At 33.8% G+C, this 20828-nt stretch overlaps 1 protein-coding gene, 1 long non-coding RNA gene and 2 pseudogenes across 5 annotated transcripts; 3 read left to right on the top strand and 1 right to left on the bottom strand.

Annotated features, from left to right (window-relative positions):
- The first annotated feature begins 441 nt into the window (after nt 1-441).
- On the top strand, nt 442-2074 carry LOC147928260 (uncharacterized). The gene is made up of 2 exons (XR_015580848.1): nt 442-1221; nt 1838-2074. It is a non-coding gene; the product is annotated as an uncharacterized LOC147928260 (long non-coding RNA).
- Nucleotides 2075-8131: 6057 nt separating this feature from the next.
- LOC104743696 (putative F-box/LRR-repeat/kelch-repeat protein At1g11620 pseudogene) lies at nt 8132-16548 on the bottom strand (annotated as a pseudogene).
- On the top strand, nt 11112-13005 carry LOC147928259 (uncharacterized; annotated as a pseudogene).
- A 774-nt stretch (nt 16549-17322) lies between the features above and the next one.
- On the top strand, nt 17323-20397 carry LOC104741760 (carbon catabolite repressor protein 4 homolog 4). 4 transcript variants are annotated; one of them, XM_019235384.2, is made up of 10 exons: nt 17323-17596; nt 17908-18029; nt 18113-18153; nt 18364-18413; nt 18752-18821; nt 19034-19158; nt 19250-19362; nt 19487-19622; nt 19704-19851; nt 19965-20397. In XM_019235384.2, the coding sequence occupies exons 1-10, from the start codon at nt 17541-17543 to the stop codon at nt 20265-20267; spliced, it is 1164 nt and encodes a 387-aa protein (XP_019090929.2). In that variant the 5' UTR covers nt 17323-17540; the 3' UTR covers nt 20268-20397. The 4 variants fall into 4 exon arrangements, with proteins under 4 accessions (XP_019090929.2, XP_010460976.2, XP_087341985.1 ...); XM_010462674.3 differs by having other exon boundaries at nt 19250-19380; XM_087485859.1 differs by having other exon boundaries at nt 17470-17596; nt 19255-19362.
- Nucleotides 20398-20828: the final 431 nt, after the last annotated feature.

Raw genomic sequence — 20828 nt, 5'->3', positions numbered from 1 at the left:
GAGTAATAAAACGACAAGGTATGTTGTGTTTTGTTGTGGACATATACATATAAGCATATGTATCTCCTTCTCACGGGGGACGCCGCAAAAGGGATCGGGAGCACACACCAAAACCTAGTAGATGTTGAAGCTATCAAAGGAAGCAGGATGTTGCCAGATGTCATTGGTGTGAAAAGAGAGATGGAGATGTTGTCGTCGTGTTGTGGTTACTTGTAGAGTTGCGGTGTCGTTGTTTGTTGTGTGAGTTGGTGACTTCGGATCTGTGATGAGGAGAGCGAGCTGACCGGAGCAGGGGAACCTTCTTGGCTTTTAGCCGGCGCATACTCATGAGGGAAGAGACGAGGTTGAGCCTCGGTGGTGGGACTGGTTGCGTGGAAAGAAAAGCGAAGCGGAGCGTCGATGGTGGTGTGAGAGGAAGAGAGAGAACGAGTTGGGCGGAAGGGGTGTATAGCATTGGTGGGTCAGGTGACTCATGTTGTGTCTGTCGTCAATCACTGTGGTCGCCGTAGTGACCATGAGTGGAGAAAAGAAGAACAAGAAAGAATGAGGAAGACAAACAAGCAAAAGAGGCAGATCCAAGTTCCAGTTTTTCGAGGCTGACTCCTGGCGGAACCGATGTAATTATCTCACAACTAAGATTTCTTTAGAATAGTCTCGCTGTCAAGAATCTATAGCCGCTGAGAGAGCTTGAATCGAGAACATATTCAAGAAGTTACGAACGTTTCTTTCGGATCAAGTAACTGTTGATCTTGTCATATCTAGAACCCTAGAAACAGTTTCGTGTTGGCTTCTTCGAGGCATTGATTGGGGTTCAAAAACTTGTCGGATCGTCATGAAATTTGGTACAGAACTGTATGATACTACTAGCTAGTTAATGAGCGGTGGGATTGCGTTTCCAACGGTTAGTTCTTGATTTAATTGCTTGTTTTAGAGACTGATTTTCATAGAGTTAATTGTAACAAGTTGCATTGTTTGGTTTGGAAAACGAGGTTGGATTGAGCTGAGGCTCTACTGGAGTATTCTTGAGGCATGTTTATATATTTTGGTTGATGGAGAACCAAGGTGGAAGTCCTTTTCCCCATTACTTAGAAAAAGTGAGCGAGAACCAGGAACGGAGAGCTTTCCCCCCCTTTTCCGTTTTGGAATTCATTTATTTCTTTCAGGAGTGGCTAGACAAATAGAAGCAGGGCGACGAGCTGTCTCCAATAAGTTAAGGCTAAGGTGAGGGTGGTATTTGCGGATAACAGTAACCTCTTTCCTTATGTACTCTTCGATAGTTGCTGAGTATTGACTTAAGAATTGTTTATTGATTGAAAGTGTTTGTGTGTATTTGTGTGCATGGTAAAATAGGTTGCTAGTAACATGATACATGTGAATCACATTGGTAATACGATTTGATGTTATGAATTAATGTATATATTATAATACAAAAATTACTATGAACGTATAACGGAAATGAGAAAAGAAAGGATACTTGAGGATGTTGGACTGTAATGGACCGACGGGTTCATTGCAGGTCATAAACCGCTGACGAGCAGGGGAAGAATCGAGCTATTGGCCGTGGTCTTCTAAGAAAGGGGGTTTGGGAGTCAGAAAAAGTGTGAATGGCCAAACCTATAAGGAAAGTAAAACTTTTTAAGTAATGTAAGAAATAAGATGAAATGATATCCGATGACAGTGCATAAAATAAGATGAAAGTTAATGAGGAGAAATAAGATGTTTGCTTGTTTGTTTGAATGATCATCATTCTGAAACTATGCTAAGTAATAGTTGTTGGTTATATTTGGAACGTTATTATTGTATGTCCAGTGGGCAGAGTTTGATCCCTTTTTTCCAGGTTAATAAGTCTCAAGAGTTGCATCTTAAAGTTTGTTCGTTGGTGAATTTTAAAGAAAGAAACGTTTTTGGCCAGACCGGATGGATTACATATTGTTCCGTCTTTTGAGACGGTACGGGTGTTACATATTGTATTAGTTATGTTAATTCATTTTAGTTTATGTAATAATCATAAAACTATGTGAATTTCTGAGAAGATTTTATTAATAAAGTTTTTTAAAATGGTATTTTCAGAAAAGCGGAAAATTATACCAGTTAATTAAAAAAATTGTTAATGATAGAAATAAAAATTTACTATGATATCGAAAATTTGCCTCAAACATTTAGTAATTACATTCAAAAATTATATTTTAAGTATCAGTTAAATATATTTCCTATAAAATCATATGAATTGCAATAAAAATTGCAAAGATTAATTTAATTTTTAATCTCTTTTATGTTCACCTTAATTTATGCTATATTGCTAGGTTAAATTCTAATGATTTTCTCTTTGTAGTAAAATTTTGGAAATGGAATATCAAATTGTTTTTTCTATAGAAAATCATTAAATTACAAAATTTTGAATAAAATAAATATTATAATGATCTTTATATAATTATATTTTGGATCACAAGGACTAAATAAAATGATGAGTATACAAACAAATCTACTACAAATTTTTTGGAGGAAAGAGAGAGTTTTTGGAGGTAAGAGAGAGTTAAAAATTTTGATTTAATAATTCTATTATAATAGTTTATTTTGTTAGAACATTGCATACTTTTAAAAATAAAATCAATATACATGAATGAAGATGATTTATTTAGCTTGATCTTTGATCAAAATTAGTGTTGTTGAATTTTTATTGATAATTTTTTTTTACAGCCACCAAAATTTTATTATACATATGTAATTGAAAATTGAAAATAATAAGAAGAGAAAGAAGGAAGAAAGAAATACATAAAAACATAAATAAAATTGAACAATATATAAGATAAATCTAACAAAATATATAATCACACTCTTACCATGAGTTTTGAACTCATGCAAGAACATAAACAAAACAAAGAAAATATTTAGAATTTGAGATATGGTGGATGATGATATGAGAATGATTATTTATAGGATTTCAAGGAATGAGAGTTACATTTCTAAAATACTTTATTACACATATGTAATTGGAAATTAAAAATAATAAGAAGACAAAGAAGGAATGAAGAAATACATAAAAACAAAGAAATAAAATTGAACAAAATATAAGATAAATCTAGCAAAATATGTAGTCACACTCTTATCATGAATTTTGAATTCATGCAACTTAAACAAAACAAATAAATATTTAGAATTTGAGATATATTGGATGATGATGTGAGAATGGTAATTAATAGGATTTCAAGAGATGAAAGTTACATTTCTAAAATAAATTAGAGAAGTTATAATTATAATTTATAGAATGTTTGAATGAAAATGAAAGGAAAAAAATAGTCAATTCATAATTTCTGTAATTTCAGTTACAATTTAGTAGTAAAGTATGGATTTAAAAAGTATAGCTTAATGTATATTATTATATTTTTATTTAATTAAAATTAAATATTTTTTAGAAATTAAATGCTAAATAGACCAATAAGGAGATAGTGAAACCTTACTTTTATGTATATGATTATATGTCACAAGTTTTAAACAAACGCTGCACTTAATGTAAAAAAGTGAATTTTTTTTTATTGTTATATCTATAAAACTGAATCCTCAAATTTTGATACTAATTATATATCTATTGGTAAAATGAAAATTTTGGAAAAAAATATATTTAGAAAATAATATGTAAAACAAAAGCAAAACCATAGCAAATAAATGTAGTAATAAGTTTTTTTTTCAAAATATAAGAATTATAGTTAGTTTAGAGATTATAATGATTCCGGTCAAAAACGTTAATTAATAGATCCGTCATTGTCTCTTATCTCTTGTGATGAGTTTCCGCGTAACCAAGATGAAGGAAGAAACCTTTAAGCAAGACAAATTATTTCTTTTGGGTAATTAAACTTCAGTTAGAGGAAGTGCACTATGAAACACTTTTTGTTTGCACGGTACACTTTTAATTAAATCACATTGTTACTTATTAGAATTTCATGAGCAAAATGCAAATGCAAACTCACATATAGAAATCATATTGTTAATCGAAATGGTTGCCTCCACTATAAATTGTGGATGCTTTGAACACAAGTTTCACAAACCCACCAATTTTAGAAACTCAATCTAGAAAAACCAACATCCAACTACAAATTCTTTATAATGGATTTCTCTCGATAACTACATGATACAAAATCTTAGTAAAACATGTACAAAGACAAAAAAAAAAAAAAGATAAGATAGTCAAGTCCATTAAACAAGAAGGTTTACAAGAGGTTCAAGTTTAAAACTTGGCAGGCAATAAGGTAATCTACACCTACAGAGTGATCGGGATGACTCCATAAAGCACAGAGGACATGACAGTAGAGATCTAGGATAAAGAAAGACGTTAGCCTTCTCAAGAGGTTCCATTCATCGATCATTTCATGAGTACACACCATTTAGCAATTCACCACATGTATTGGCCTTGCTTGAGGTTGGCAAGTGAAATTGGAGAGGCTTTCGGTTTCCCGACAGAGAGTATCTGGAGATATGTGAAGACCCTCTTGAAGGAGGTGATGAAATGTAAATCTTATTAGACCATGTGCATCAGTGTCCCCATGGGCCGTCCCCCAAGAGTTTTGTTTTTAAAATAAATGAAAAATGGCCCATTAACGAAGAAACGTATCTTAAAAGGGGACGTTTTTCGTCCGTCGACTTGGCCACGTGGTTGTTTCTGATTGGAAGAAGAATTTGTCTAGGGTCAACACAAAACAATTTTTTGAGAGAAACTTCGCGACTTCTCTCTTCTATCTCGACGACGATCCGATCTTCTGTGTCTTCCGAAGGCGATCCGATCTTCTCACCGGAAGTTCTCGACGAATTCCCGTAGCCGATCTTCTCTCCGGAAGCTGGTCCGATCTTCACTCCCGAAGTTCTGTGTCTTCCGAAGCCGAGACGAGACGACCATCGTAGATTTCAAGCCGCGACGATCTTCTGTCTCTCCCGAAGCTTGTCTGGCGGTTCAATCGTCCGAAATAAGGTGTTTTTCCTTCATCCAATTTGAGATATCGCTGATTATAGGTTCGCTGATCATCGCTGTTTATCGAAATAGGGTTATCGATTATTATCGAAATAGGGTTATCGAAATAGGGTTATCGATTATCGAAATAGAGTTATCGATATAGGGTTATCGATTAGTCTCTGATTATTATGGTCACTGATGTATAGGGTTATCGAATTAGTCTCTGTGTATAGCTTGTTTCAATCGATTATTGTGTGATATTTGATTTAGCTATAGTTTATTGTCTGTTTTAAACTCAACAAAAGTAGTTGTAACTATCGAATTAGTCTCTGTGTATAGCTTGTTTCAATCGATTATTGTGTGATATTTGATTTAGTTGTAAACTACTCTCTGGTTTTAACTCAACAAAAGTAGTTGTAAACTACCGGATTAGTCTCTGTGTATAGCTTGTTTCAATCGATTATTCTATGATATTTGATTTAGTTGTAAACTACTTTGGTAGTAAGTCATAAAAGCTCAGATTCTCCGGCTAATGCTTGATGTGTAATGTATACGAACTAGCTGGTTTGTTCATAGTTTCTTGTTTAGTCACATAAATTGAATGCATTTGTGAAGTGTACTTGTCATAAATTGTGATTAGACATTGGTTGTTAGGTCATTATGTTTTGTTACTTATTGCAAGTTACCTTTTAACCTACTAAACCCCAACCATCTTCTTTCTATCATAACCCCTTTTAACCTTCTTCTTCCACTATAAATCTCTTTCAGTTCTACTCGCTTATCCATTCTCTTCTCTACTCATTCTCTACTCATTCTCTTATCTAATCCATTCTCTTCTCTACTCATTCTATAATCCATTCTCTTCATATGGATTCTACGAATCCATTATATCAGTCTTCTTCTTACTTAAACCTGCTTAACAGTCAAGAAGAAGGTGGGATTAATGTTGAAAACTTTCGTTGGGAAAGTTATCCACCTTCTGGATAGAGCAGCTCACAAATGCCTCCGCATAGCTCCCAACCTTCAGAGGCGCCAACTCTTTCTCAAGAAACACCATTGGAGCGAAAGGAGAGAAAGAAATGGGCTCCTGCTGATGATGAAGTCTTGATCTCCGCATGGCTCAACACTTCAAAGGATGCCAGTATTTCTGATATTAACAATGTGTTTGTTGTTTGTATGCATTCTATTTCCTGTTTGATTTGTATTTCCTGTTTCATGTTCTAGTAACAATGTGTTTGTATTCGATGTTTTAATCTGAATCTATATAAGTTTCTTTCATGTTTTAAATCAGATTGTGACTTCTTTTTAACATTTGTTCTAGTAAATCTAATCTGCTTCTTCTTGTTTATCTGCAGGTTAACTCAGAAATGGGCCAAGACTATAGCTACTCGCAGCCTGAGTCATCCGATCAGGCTGATAGGTACTCGATGGACACTGCGGAGAGAGAAATAGAAGCTTTGATTCTTATGGATGAAGCTGAGAGTACGTTCATCAATGCAGAGTCGAGGAAATACCCACCTCAACCTGAGGTTGAGCATGGATTCCCCAAGGTATGCTACTGTGGTGCGTAACCTATTCTATCCAACTGCTACAACAGAAGGTATGTGATTTTATCCAAATTGGGCACACTTTTCTTCAATCTATCCGACTTCCACAAGGTATGAAAAAATCTCTCTTTTGTAAAAAACAAGAAGTTGTGCGTAAAGATGTTGAGCGTGCCTTTGGAGTCTTGCAAGCTAGATTCGCCATTATTAAAAATCCGTCTCGTTTATGGGATAAAAACAGAATGGCAAATGTAATAAGATCATGCATAATACTCCATAATATGATTGTCGAAGATGAACGACATACATACAGTTACCGAAACATTGTTTCTGAATTTCAACACGGAGAACATGTGGATCAAACATATACCGTTGGTGCCGCCGGTGTGGGTTCAAATATCAGCAGTACGATTACTCGTCAAACAAGACTTCGGGATAAACAAGCCCATGACCAACTAAAACAAGATTTGATTGAGCATATTTGGACTAACTTTGTACATCTTCCAGATAATGAAGATTGATTTTAAAATTTCTATGAATTGAATAAAATGTTTGTTTTTGTTTTGATGTTTTTATGTTTTATGTTTTCTGTTATTAATTTCTTAATTGTATGTTTTTGTTTTTCAATTTTAAATTAATGTTTAAACTTTCAAAATATTATTATTTTATTCGGGGGACCAAATACAAATAGACACCAATGCTCATACTAAAAATAAGAAACTTTCAAAATATTACTATTAAATTTCAGGGACCAAAAATTGTCCCACACCAATGCCCTTGCTCTTATATAGTTACTCTGTTTTATTATTATTATTTAAAAAAAAATAAGTTCTTCTTTACTAATAGTAGTCGAGCAACTCACTCGCAGGGTTTTCTAATTGGCCTAAACCATACCACCCCTTCGAGTGGGAAAATTGGTTAAAATTATCTTTTCACGCACCTATGATTTTAAGCAACTTTTCCTCTGTTGTATTACCTCTATTTATTAAGAGAAATACCCTAAAATAACACTAAAACAAGTTTTATAGACAATTATAACACACAATCCTTCAATTTTTAAAAATAGCATTATTTAACACATTAAAATATTTAAAATTAATTTTTAGAATTTTTTTTTTTAGGTTTGGGTTCTCAATTTTACGTTTAAGGTATAGTTTTGAGGAGTAGAGTTTAGTATTCTGAATTTAGAATTTAAATTTGTAAGATTAATTGGTGCTAGTTTTGGAATTTTAGAGATGTTAGTGCTAAATTTGAAAAAAAACTTATTTTGGTGTTATTTTTAAGAATCTTCCTTTATTTAAAATCTCTTCAATATATAAATGTAGAGTTTATTTTGTCTCATCCAACAATAATTATATAGAACATATGCACGAGACGTATACAATTTGAGATCAACTTTGGAAGTAAAGAATCGATTTTATGCAATTGAGATTAAGCATAGGAAATAAGTAACCATGTATGAATGCATAAAGTCCTCGAATCTCAAATCATGATCTTATATTACGAATCAAATTCAACCGAGTGATCATTTTACTCATTGGCGTCGAGTTGAGATCCGCCAAAAACTATAATATAAACATAGAGAAAGACACACAAAAAAAAAAAAAAAAACAGTAAACCATTTGTCGTATGCATATATATAAAGTTATTTCACTATGTTTATCCTAAACAGTTTATGGAGTTCGAAAGTAAGTGAGACACTAATAAGATATGAAAGTGCATAAACATTCAACTCTTCACAATATGGATCACACACCTATTCCTTCATCTGCTCACCTCGAAAAGCCTGGAACCGGAAGCAAGCTCGGGACATAGTAGCTAGCAGCCAGAACCACCAATAAAAGAGTAACACTACAAGAAAACATGCATTTTGGGATTATATTTTGTGACTATTTATTCAGTCGCAAAATATAGCAACGCTTTTGAGACTAATTTGCGACGACTAAACGACTACACAAAAATTGGAGAGAAAAACGTCGCTTATTAACGACAAAACATAAAAGTCACAAAATTGTCTTAAATTAGCGACTACATTAGGACTAATTTGCATCGAAACTAAATTCGTCTCATAATGGTCACAATTTTGCGACTACTCTGTGACAAACTATATAGTTGGTAAAGAGAATCGCAAAAACGTCGCAGATTGAAGACTTATTTGCGCCCACATTTTATACTCCTATTTAGTAACAAAGAAGTCACAAATTGCAACGATATTGTGACTGATATCTGAAGACTTTGCAACTAACACCTGATTTAGCTACTCTTTTAAGACTGTTTAGCCATTCTAAATATTTTTTATTTTGAAATTTCACATTTGAGATTCATTTACATGTTTAGGTTGAAGTTTATGCTTTGTTTTGCTCACCTTATCAATAATAACTTTCTCAAAGTATTAAATTTCCATGACTATAAACTAAACATCCATAAGTTCAAAATTTATCTTAAGTGTTACATGTTCTTTTATATCTTAAGTGTTACATGTTCTTTTATATGAGAATGTGTTGCAATGAAGAAAAATTCAAAACTAAGTGAAGTAAACATTGTTTTACTAAATCTTACTATTACATGTACTTTATACTACTAATATGAGTTCTCTTTAGTGTTTTATATCAACAGTTTTGTTCATAATGTGTAGAATTCAAGATTTTTACTGTGTGACGTATATATGGTAGTCTTAAAATGGTCACATATTGCAACTGATTTGCCACTATGTTATGACTATCTCTATTTTTCACTCTTTTTCTACCAATTAGAGACCTGCTTTGCAACGATATTGTGACTGATATCTGAAAACTTTGCGACTAACACCTGATTTAGCTACTCTTTTAAGACTGTTTAGCCACTCTAAATATTTTTTATTTTGAAATTTCACATTTGAGATTCATTTACATGTTTAGGTTGAAGTCTATGCTTTGTTTTGCCCACCTTATCAATAATAACTTTCTCAAAGTATTAAATTTCCATGACTATAAACTAAACATCCATAAGTTCAAAATTTATCTTAAGTGTTACATGTTCTTTTATATGAGAATGTGTTGCAATGTAGAAAAATTCAAAACTAAGTGAAGTAAACATTGTTTTACTAAATCTTACTATTACATGTGCTTTATACTACTAATATGAGTTCTCTTTAGTGTTTTTATATCAACAGTTTTGTTCATAATGTGTAGAATTCAAGATTTTTACTGTGTGACGTATATATGGTAGTCTTAAAATGGTCACATATTGCGACTGATTTGCCACTATGTTACGACTATCTCTATTTGTCACTCTTTTGCTACCAATTAGAGACCTGCTTTGCAACGATATTGTGACTGATATCTGAAGACTTTGCGACTAACACATGATTTAGCTACTCTTTTAAGACTGTTTAGCCACTCTAAATATTTTTTATTTTGAAATTTCACATTTGAGATTCATTTACATGTTTAGGTTGAAGTCTATGCTTTGTTTTGCCCACCTTATCAATAATAACTTTCTCAAAGTATTAAATTTCCATGACTATAAACTAAACATCCATAAGTTCAAAATTTATCTTAAGTGTTACATGTTCTTTTATATGAGAATGTGTTGCAATGAAGAAAAATTCAAAACTAAGTGAAGTAAACATTGTTTTACTAAATCTTACTATTACATGTACTTTATACTACTAATATGAGTTATCTTTAGTGTTTTATATCAACAGTTTTGTTCATAATGTGTAGAATTCAAGATTTTTATTGTGTGACGTATATATGGTAGTCTTAAAATGGTCACATATTGCAATTGATTTGCCACTATGTTACGACTATCTCTATTTGTCACTATTTTGCTACTAATTAGAGTTTGCTACCGTGTTTTGGGGGCTTATCTTCCCACCACTTAATTAGTGGAATTTCTCTAAATTGTTTTGGCGTTTTTTTCCCCCCAATTATTTTGTATGTGACTGATTTGCGACTAAAGTGCGACGGAGTTTCGTTATTAACTAGGCAAACCCATTAAACGACTTAACACTTCTTCATTTTTTTCCGATTCAATCTAGGGTTCTCTTTCAAAAAACCTCTCAACTCTCCTTCCTCAATCCCTCAAACCTTTCTTTTCCGATTCGATCTAATATCTCCCTCTCCTTCCTCAATCCAATCTCTCAACTCTTCTTCCTCTCCTTCCTCTCCTTCCTCTCCTTCCTCTTTTCTAAATCGATTTCTCCTCCGTTCTCGATCTAATGCCTCCTAAGGGTAAGGGTTCTTCCAGAGGTCGCGGTGCCAGAACCGCCATAGGTGTCTGAATCTTCAATGGTAATAACAGATCGTCTTCTCATTCGTCGAACTCCTCTGAACGGAAACAGTCTGCGACACATTCGGCAACCCATTCACACCAAAGTCGTCCTTTTCAGTTTCCACCGAGGACAATTTCAACGAGTCCATCACCGAGTACCCATCCACCATCGAGGGAAGATCCTGAACCGAGTACACATCCACCGCGGAGGACAAATCCATTGCCGAGTACCCATCCACTGTCGAGGGAAGATCCTGAACCGAGTACACATCCTCCGCGGAGGACAAATCCTACACATCCACCGCGAAGGATACTTACACCGCCTTCGAATCCTCACCAACTGCCTCCTCGTCAACCGGTGCAAGTTCCGAATGATCAGTTTGGTTTGCCGCAACAAAACCCTAATCATGAAGAGGAAGATAATGGTGAATAAGGAAACCAAGAGCAACAAAACCCTGATCCAAATGTCGATTACTACCAAGAGCTGTTAGATGGTTTGCTAGCTCTTCCAGGCCGAGAACGTCTACCACTCCTGTCTGAGCATCCTATCCCTGGAGTCGAAACTCTATGGTATAAAACTATCCCCTTTGCTTTGCTTTAAGTTTCTTGAAGTGTAGAAGTGTAGTTGTTACTCGGTTGTTTTGGTCTCATGTCTATAAGTGTTCACTAGGTTGCTTACTCGGTGTCCTGTCTATAAGTGTTAACTAGGTTGCTTACCGAAAATGTCTTGTCTATAAGTGTTCACTAGGTTGCTTGGTCGGTTGTTGTGGTTGTTACTCGGCTGCTACTTGGTTGCTTTAATGTCTTCACTACTCATTTGTTGTTTGATATTCACTAGTGTTCACTAGGTTGCTTACTAGTTTGCGGTAATAGGTTCACTACTCATTTGTTGTTTGATATTCATTAGTTTGTTTCAACAGTTTCAAGTCCATATTTAGTTGTAGACTTACTCAGTTTATGTAACAGGTTTAACAGGCAGAAAGGCCAGCTGTCTTGAGCGATTTCTGGAATCTTGAGGAGAAAGTTTGATGGGTCTTACTACAGTTGGAAGGTTACTCCACTGCCCATTCAAGAGCGATATTTACGGACATTTGCGGTAAGGTTTACTCCTTATTTCTGTACTCTATATATGAATTGGTATTGTTTCTAACTAAACTTTGTGTTATTGTAGCGGAAGTACAATTGGGATATCGGCATTACTGAGCTCGTTAAAGCAGGTTTCTTGAAGATAGCCAAGAAAAGGATGAAAGGCATTGTCAGTCAAGCTAAGAGGAGTGGTGTACAACCACCATGGATTGGTGAAAAATTATGGCCTCTTATGTGCGAATATTGTAACACCCCTGATGCCATTGAGAAGAGTGAGAATGCTTCACAGTGCAGAAACTCTGATCGTGGAGGTCTTGGAGTGCACAAACACTTAGCTGGTCAGAAATCATTTGTGCAAATTCATCAAGAGAGGGTAAGACTTCTCTTTTGTCGAATTCAGCTTGAAGTTTTTCTGATATTTCCATGATTTAATCTGTTTCACTATCATTGTAGGAGGAAGAGTTGGGGCGTCCAGTGTCAATGGTGTAAGTGTTTCTTAAAACACACACTCGTCCGGATGGAACATTTATGGATCAAAAAGCCAAACAAGGTGCTGAGACATATGAGAGGACCATAGAAGAGAGACAAGCTGAAGTGGAGGAAGATGGTCCAGATGGTTCAGAGACTTCAACACATCATAATCTTTCCCTTGATGAAAGAAATGAAATCTTCCTTCAGGTAAATTCGTTTCTGTCTGTTTTTTTTTTAAATCTGGTTCCATTTAGTCTGTGATAATTACTGAATGTTTATCTCTTGGTTTAGTGTACTCATACAGACCACAAAGGCAACCCATTTGGACTTGGATCACTTGTGGAGACACTAAAGAAAAGGAAAAGGACAGAGAGTTATGCAAGCGCTTCTCCATCAACTCTTGGGGAGCTTCAAGATCAACTTCGGCGCAAGATTTCTGAACACGAGGCTGAGAATGCACGACGTGATCAGGAACACCGAGAGTCTCAAGCTGAGCTGAAGAGGCTTTTCCTCTTCATGAAAGAAAAAAATCCTGAGTTCGAAGCTTTTATGGTTTCTCCTCCTGAATCATCCACACCTGCAACCACCCATCCAGCTACCGCACCTGCAACCAATGCACAACCCACTGACGGAGGCACCACACTAGGCACCACACCAGCCTCCAGTCCAGCTGCCAATTCCCCTTCTTCTAATACTGCTTCCAACTGAATGTGTTGCAATTCCCTGTTTTTTTTAATGAACTTGTTTTGCTTTTGAATACTTTTTGGAAGATCTTTTTGTTTAGGATGATAAGTTTGCATGATTAGTACCTTAAATCATCATTCCTTTTGGTTAATATCATTTCAAAACCCAAAATTAATCATATTTAGGATTGCTAAACCGTGACTAATTTGTGACCAAACCAATTCAAAAATGTAACTACTTTGTGACCAAACCAATTCAAAAAATGTGACCACTTCGTGACCAATCCAAATTACAAAAATAGTCGCTAAACACAGACTCTTACATTAGTCCCAAAACCGTCCTAATTCTATACAATCACAAAAATGTTAGGACTGTTCTATACAGTCACAAAAATGCCTCCAAATAGACTTGGTTGCAGTTTAGTCGGAAACTGCAACTACCATATACGGTCACACAAACGTCGCTAATATACGACTATATTACAGAGTCCTAAATCCGTTGCAAATAAGCGACCATGTTGCGACCAACAAATTTTGCGACCGTTTTTTAGCGACCATCGCAAATAGTTGCTAAGGAGCCGCAAAACCCTTTTTTGCGAATATTCAGCGACGATTACTAGAGTCGCAAATGGCCTGTTTTCTTGTAGTGTAACTTTAAACTTTTCGGCATTCTTGATTCTCTCCAACAATGCCACAACGTAAATGCTAATCTATATAATAATAACAATCTGAAAAATGCCAACAACAGTTGCGATTTTTTGTTGTACCTTTTCGTAAAATATATATAAATTTAAATTTTTGACAGAAAATTTCAGCAGTTACATCTCTCTAAAAAATTGCATCTGTTATATGTAGAATTGTGTCTCTTACAAACAGTTGTGTCTATTCAAATGTTCACATCTTTTATAAATTGATATATAAGTGACTTCTCATCATTGTATTCAAATTTTCTTTATTTTATATTTTTGACAGAAATTTTTTACAGTTGCGTTTCTCTACAAAATTGCGTCTATTGAATATAGAGTTGTGTCTTTTACAAACAGTTGTGTCTATTCAAATGTTCGCATATTTAGAAATCTATATATAAATAACTTCTCATCATTGTATTCAAATATTCTTTATATTTGTATTAGTTAAAAGAGAATTGGTTAGAAATGATGTCTTATCACTGTGAGAAATTTATTGCAGTTTGATATATTTTGTTAATCGTTCTAATATTTAATTATATTCAGTCTCTAGGTATACAACCATCTATTCATCGAGGGTTATCTTTCTATTGGTATGAATCCAAACTGAAAATTTTGTTTTTAGCTGTTAAAAATGTGATTCAAGTTGGTTTTTCAGAAAATGAGAGCATATTGGCTCGTATATGTTTGTTTATTTTTTTGTCACAAGTATATATATATATATATATATATATATATATATATATATATATTTGTCTACTCCATGCTTTTTTGATTAGAAAACTAATTGTATTATAGAAAACAATATGGATTTCTATATTTCTATTTAAAAAAAATCTGATTATGAAATATAAAGGTAAAAATTAAAATAAAATATCAAAGTTCGTTCTATTATATTTTCTACAGTTGGGAATATTCAGTTTATTGGGAGATGGAAAACCGGTGATCAACAGAAAGATTGATGGTTGAGATGATTGTCCAATAAACTATCTTGACGACAAAGACTTATCTACAACTTCATATAGGTTAAGAGAATTTGTATATTTAGTTCTAATCATAATACACTCAAATTGAAATCTTAACAACTTCATATAGGTTAAGAGAATTTGTATATTTAGTTCTAGTCTTGACCGACCATCTTCCTTAGACGCGCACATTGTGATGCTATATCATACACCTAAATATTATTGTTATAAGTTCTAACTATTATTCTTCCCCTCTAATATTTATTATATTATTTATTTATGTGTGACTCGAGATAATTAACCAGCATCTTATGCAGAGAAAAATAAGTAATAAGTACATTCAATATTGAATTAATCAAATATATATATATAATCTATTATAATTGCCAAAATGTTTAATGACTATAGGTTGTTTTATATAAAAATATATTTCAACTATAAAATGATAGTTTTTTGTATTATATATTCATTTACAATACTGCCTTTATGAAAATAGATGAATTCTTTTTTATATGAATATATAAATCTCTTCAAAATCTCTTCAGTATATAAATGCAGACTTTATTTAATGAGTTTATGTCATCCAGGGATCATTATACCAGGTAAGTAGAACATATACAATTTGAGATCAAGCTTTGGAAGTACTTGATTTTATGCAATTGAGATTAAGCTTGGGAAACAAGGAACATCACCATGGATGCGTAAAGTCCTCGAATCAAAGTCAACCGAGTGATCATTTACTCACTGGAGTTGAGTTGAGATCCGTCTAAAACTATAATGTAAACATAGAGAAAGAAAAAAATAATAATAATAATAAAGAGAAAACCGTTTGTGGCAAATATCAACTCTTGACAATGGAAAAAAAAAACAAAAAAAAAAAAACAAAAAAAGTCTTGACAAAGGAACATGGCTTATTAATTCTTCTTCCTCTCAGCTTGAAAAGCCTGGAACCAGATACAAGCTCGGCACATAGTAGCAACCAGAACCACCAATTGAAGTTTCCATAGAAGAGTAACATTCAAATTTTTGGCATTCTTGGTTCTCTCCCACAACGTAAATGCTAATTGCCCTAGTTACAAAGTGACGGATAGATAGCACAAGCTTACCATTGTTCTCAATGAAGTAACTTGGGTATTTAGGAAACTTGTGAAGTTGAGGTATAGCAATTGTCATCAACCTACTCCAATGCTTCTCTTTCATCACCCATATATGTATCCTACCTTTTAAGCGAGGTTCATGTAACAGAGAAAGATGATCTCCTCTGAAAATCCCTAAAGAAAGAGAATCTTGCCACTGAATTGGTCCAATGGATGAATGATGAAGAAACTTGAACAAAGGCTCAAATCTCTCATTTGAGAAATCAAAACTTTGTATCGAAACGGTTCTATTAAGGTGCCTATTATAACCTATCCAATAAGGAGTTCCTCTCAAACACACACTTGAAAATGGTAATCCAGAGAACCCAATATAGTTTTTAACAACAACAACAACCTTCCAACAATCAGATTTGAAATCGTAGACTTCAGCTCTTATATCCTCAGTACAACGAAACTTAACCATTTTGTAATCGTTACAACTTTGCGACCCGTTACTAACGTATCCAAGACCATACGCATCCATGGGATGGTCAAACTCAGGGTTAGAGCCACACTTGATCATCTTGCTTGTTTCAACAACGGATTAGAAACTAAGAGTTTGGTTCTCATGTCCATTAGCAATAGACCATCACAGTGAAACACACTGCGCACCAATAGATCCGAAGATGAAAGAGGTTTAAAAACCTGATAATTCAAACGAGGTTCGTCGTTGAAATTCATACCGACGCAAGAAATTGTTGAACACAACGAAGGAGGAACTGTGGAAACGTCGTTGAAGACTGCATGTGAACTGCTCTTCACGACCATGCATGTGAGACATATGCTTGTTGACGAATCTCGGGTCTTTGATTAGGGTATTCCACTGCTTGCAATTTGCATGTATGTCTTAGTCGTTCAAGAGACCTAGCTGGAACCCGTTTGAATATCTCCTCTACCAAATCTGACGAAAGATACATCGCCATTGTCAGATTTTTTCAAAAAATATTATGAATATATACATATTTAACCTTTATATTGGAATTATTTATTGTGTGATAACGATTAGGACTAGAAGATATAGTTGAGATATAGAAGATAAATTCATAATCCAATATAAAGATAGCATATTGGATAATGAATTTATGAGTATATCCTAATTATATTATCTTAAGATTACCCTAAAATAACCTTTAAAAAAAAAAAACTCTATATATATATGGTTTTATAAAACTTGTGGTATACTTGAGGTTCATCTAAATAGTGGAAAAAATTACTTAAAAGTACCACAAACTATATATATATATATATATATATATATATATACAGGGGTTATGAAATAGTTTTGTATCTCTAGTAAAAAAATTAGAAACTCATACTAATTAAGCTAAGCTTCGCCTTTCCAAACTCATACTAATAAAATATAATTTTATATGATTTCTCTTATTATTATAACTAACTTTAAAAATCAAGTAAGTCCATATTGATTTTAAAATAAATTTCAAAAAGAAAATCAAATTTTGGTTTATAAAAATGAATTTCTAAATCAAATTGGATTTTTTGTGCTTTTTTTTTTCTTTTGTGGGCAATCAAATTGGATTTAAAAGTGTTGGAAAGCATCAAAGCAATGAACCAACCTCTGTCTTGGTTCTTAAAATTTCAATGAAATTTTGGTTTTTATTTATTTTAAGAAAATAATAAAACTAATGTTCATTGAATATATTTTGATATAAACTAGTATTTTTTTTTTTTTTTTTTTTTTTTTAATGTGAAACCTCAAAGAGAGTCTATCATCTTAAACCAAAGTGTATTAAAACTCAAATTGCTCACTCTCAGATGTTTAGTACTACTCTGCATCATCTTCCTCGTCCGATTCGTTCTTCTTTCACCAGGTTGGTTTCTTTGTTTCTTTGTCAATCAACTGTTTCTTATATTAGTAATGCAACTAAATCCATCGTCTCTGTTCAATTGGTCATTGGGCAATTTCGATCTGAAAGGCTAAAAAAAATTGTGTACGTAGTGAGAAATTTCTCATCTTTGTACTGGAATCAACCCTCACGAATCTTGATTTGATCTGGGCTGTAACTGAATTTTTATGGCTAATAGGGCAATGATGAGTTTTTAAGTTTTAACCTAAAATTTGATGTCAAAGTATTGTTTTTTTTTTCTTTTGTTCTGACCCTTTGATTTGATGATTCAACAGTTCTCGAGTTTGCAGGAAAATTGTTTCAAGAAGAATGAGTACGAATCCAGCAATTGAACCAAAAGTTCGCAAATTCGAATCCGTTGAAGGAGCTGATATTAGTTCAAGAAGCCAATCTGATGGTTTGTTATTGTCATAAGTTGATACTGTGAAAATTAAGTATATGATTTGATGAGGTGGTATTGAGAATTTTTTGTCTTTCCAGGTATCAGATTCCGTCTTGTTTCGTATAACATCTTAGCTCAGGTAATATATATATATATATATATATATATATATTATCAAGCTTTTTAGTCTCTCATTTGCTTTGTGATATGATGTAGCTTGATCCTTGTAGAATTTGTAAGTTTTAATCATCATTGGATTGATTTAGAGATTTAAAAAAAAAACACACACTTCTTTTAGTTCCTTCCTTTGTGAAGTTTCTGATATATTTGAGATTCATCTTTCTTGTAGGTTTATGTGAAGAGCGCCCTTCTCCCACACTCTCCACCTGCCTGTCTCAAGTAATTATTCTCTACATTTCTCAGTTTTCAAGATCAAAGTTTCTTATACTAGCCAAGAGTTCTTTGTGTGAGTTGTAATTGATGGTCTGGAGTATTAAAACTTCCAAGTCAAGATTTGCTTCAGAAGACAAACAATGGATTCTATAAATGTGCTGGAACTTAATTATAAGCACGCATTATTGTGTTTGGTGTTGCTCACATTGATTATCCATTGACCAATATGTACTTTGGATTTAGCCATAGACTTATCTTTGTTAAAAGCTTAGGTAACGGTGCTTCGTTAAGGGTTATGATATTTGCTGTAAATGTGACTTGGTCTTCCTTTTCTTATGTTGCAGATGGAAAGCTCGTTCACATGCAATTCACAGCGTTCTCAAAAATCTTGAGGCTGATTTCTTTTGCCTGCAGGTTTATTCTTGTGAATCTTCTTCTCTTTTTTTGTTTGGTTAGAATTGAGGTACCCTTTTCTAATGAGACAGAACTCCTTCACTCTCTTGTTCAATCCACTAGAAAATTTTAGACGTTCATAATTGTTACTGTTGTTTGTTCATAATGCCTATGAATTGTGTGTATCAAATGATGTCTCCACTTGTTTAGTTATATTGTTAAAATGTTTGCAGGAAGTAGATGAGTACGATAGCTTTTACAGAAAAACCATGGACTCTCTGGGCTATTCTGGGATTTATATTCAGAGAACAGGACAGAGGAAGCGTGATGGTTGTGCAATCTTCTACAAGCCAAGCTGGTATGATTAAAACATTACGCCTGATAAGACTTTTAAACTTAATGCAGAAACATTAATCTGATTGAAACAACACACTCTTCTTTTGATTTAGTGCAGAGTTGGTCACCAAGGAACGGATCGAATATAATGATCTTGTGGACTCAGTAAAGGCAGATAGTGTTACCTGCAGCGAACAGAAGATTGAGACATCCAACGAAGGAAAAGGTGATGAGAAAGCGAAAGGTAAAATTGTCCTTTTGTGCTGTTTCTTTTATATCTCAACATCATTACCAACTTTTTTATCTGTTGTTCTCTTAACATGTTTCCACAAATCTGCCCCAAACAAAAGATTCTCGAAAAGACAGTCGTGACCTTAATGATCCACTAGTGAGACTAAAACGCGATTGTGTTGGTATAATGGCTGCTTTTAGAATCAACAAGCCATTTCAGCACATTGTTATTGTGGCAAACACACATCTTTACTGGTACAAAAACTTGTCACCACTTTAAAGATGATCTTTTTTCCACATGTTTCAACTTTCATCTCATGTTTTACTTCTTTCTAGGGACCCCGAATTGGCTGATGTCAAGCTTGCTCAAGCCAAGTATCTACTATCACGACTAGCTCAGTTCAGAGCGCTAATATCAGATGAATTTGAGTGCACACCTTCGGTGTTACTAGCTGGTGACTTCAATTCAATTCCTGGGGATAAGGTTTGGTTCAGTTGCTTACATTGAATTTCCCTAATTGTTCAATCTATTTTGCAAAAACAGTTTGGGTTTGGTTCAGTTCCCTACATTGAGTTTGAGTTTTCATCGTTTTCCAGGTTTATAGTTACCTAGTATCGGGTAATGTAAAACCTGCAGAGACCATAATAGAAGAAGAAGCTCCACTTCCTCTGTCTAGTGTCTATGAAGTCACAAGAGGAGAGCCTAAGTTCACAAATTGCACTCCTGGCTTCACAAACACCCTTGACTACATCTTCTTCTCTCCTTCTGACTTCATCAAACCTGTGAGTATCCTCCAACTACCTGAACCGGAATCTCCAGATGTTGTCGGTTTCTTACCGAATCATCATCACCCGAGTGATCATTTACCAATAGGAGCTGAGTTTGAGATTTGTCAGTGATAGAAAGTTTTGTTCATCAGAAAGTTTTGTTGCATTACTCCATTGTTTAACCAAAGTGTAAACATACACAACACAGTACTTGAAAGACTTAGATCATTTTCGTCTCTATAAACAAAAAACAAAAACACTATATTCTGAGTTCTGTCTTATTCATTGCACTCATAAAATAATATCATAAGAAGTTGTTCTATTTTTCTGTTGTCAACTAAGACAAAACAACAGAAGATTTTGTGAAATGACATATTAAAATATGATGATCCTCGTTCGAACTTGTTGAATAAAGTTGCAACAGAACTAGTCAAGCACTGATCGATATATTTTATCTATCAACCACTAAAGTTGTACAGTCGCACCAACTTATATTGATGATAATTGTGATGAGTACGAACGAATATTCTTTTTTACAGTCCTCAACTTTCACCGATATTTTGAACCATTGCTAATGAATAAAGTCGTACTATCGTATTGTTTCTTCAAACTTTTATCCAAAAAAACGACAGTGATGTAATGTGTTGTTCCAAAACATAGAGATGATTTTTCAAAACGAATAATGATCGTTCC

The sequence above is a fragment of the Camelina sativa genome, chromosome 14, assembly GCF_030686135.1.
Source record: "Camelina sativa cultivar CO46 ecotype springtype chromosome 14, ASM3068613v1".
Classification (NCBI taxonomy): Eukaryota; Viridiplantae; Streptophyta; class Magnoliopsida; order Brassicales; family Brassicaceae; genus Camelina; species Camelina sativa.
The sequence above is the reverse complement of the archived record's forward strand: the minus strand, read 5'-3'. Positions and strand labels throughout refer to the sequence as shown.

Coding starts and splice junctions, on each gene's coding strand:
- LOC104741760 (XM_010462674.3), top strand. CDS start 17,541: ATGTTTAGTACTACTCTGCATCATCTTCCTCGTCCGATTCGTTCTTCT. Junction 18,154..18,363: donor CGTATAACATCTTAGCTCAG/GTAATATATATA, acceptor TCTTTCTTGTAG/GTTTATGTGAAGAGCGCCCT. Junction 19,852..19,964: donor ATTCAATTCCTGGGGATAAG/GTTTGGTTCAGT, acceptor ATCGTTTTCCAG/GTTTATAGTTACCTAGTATC.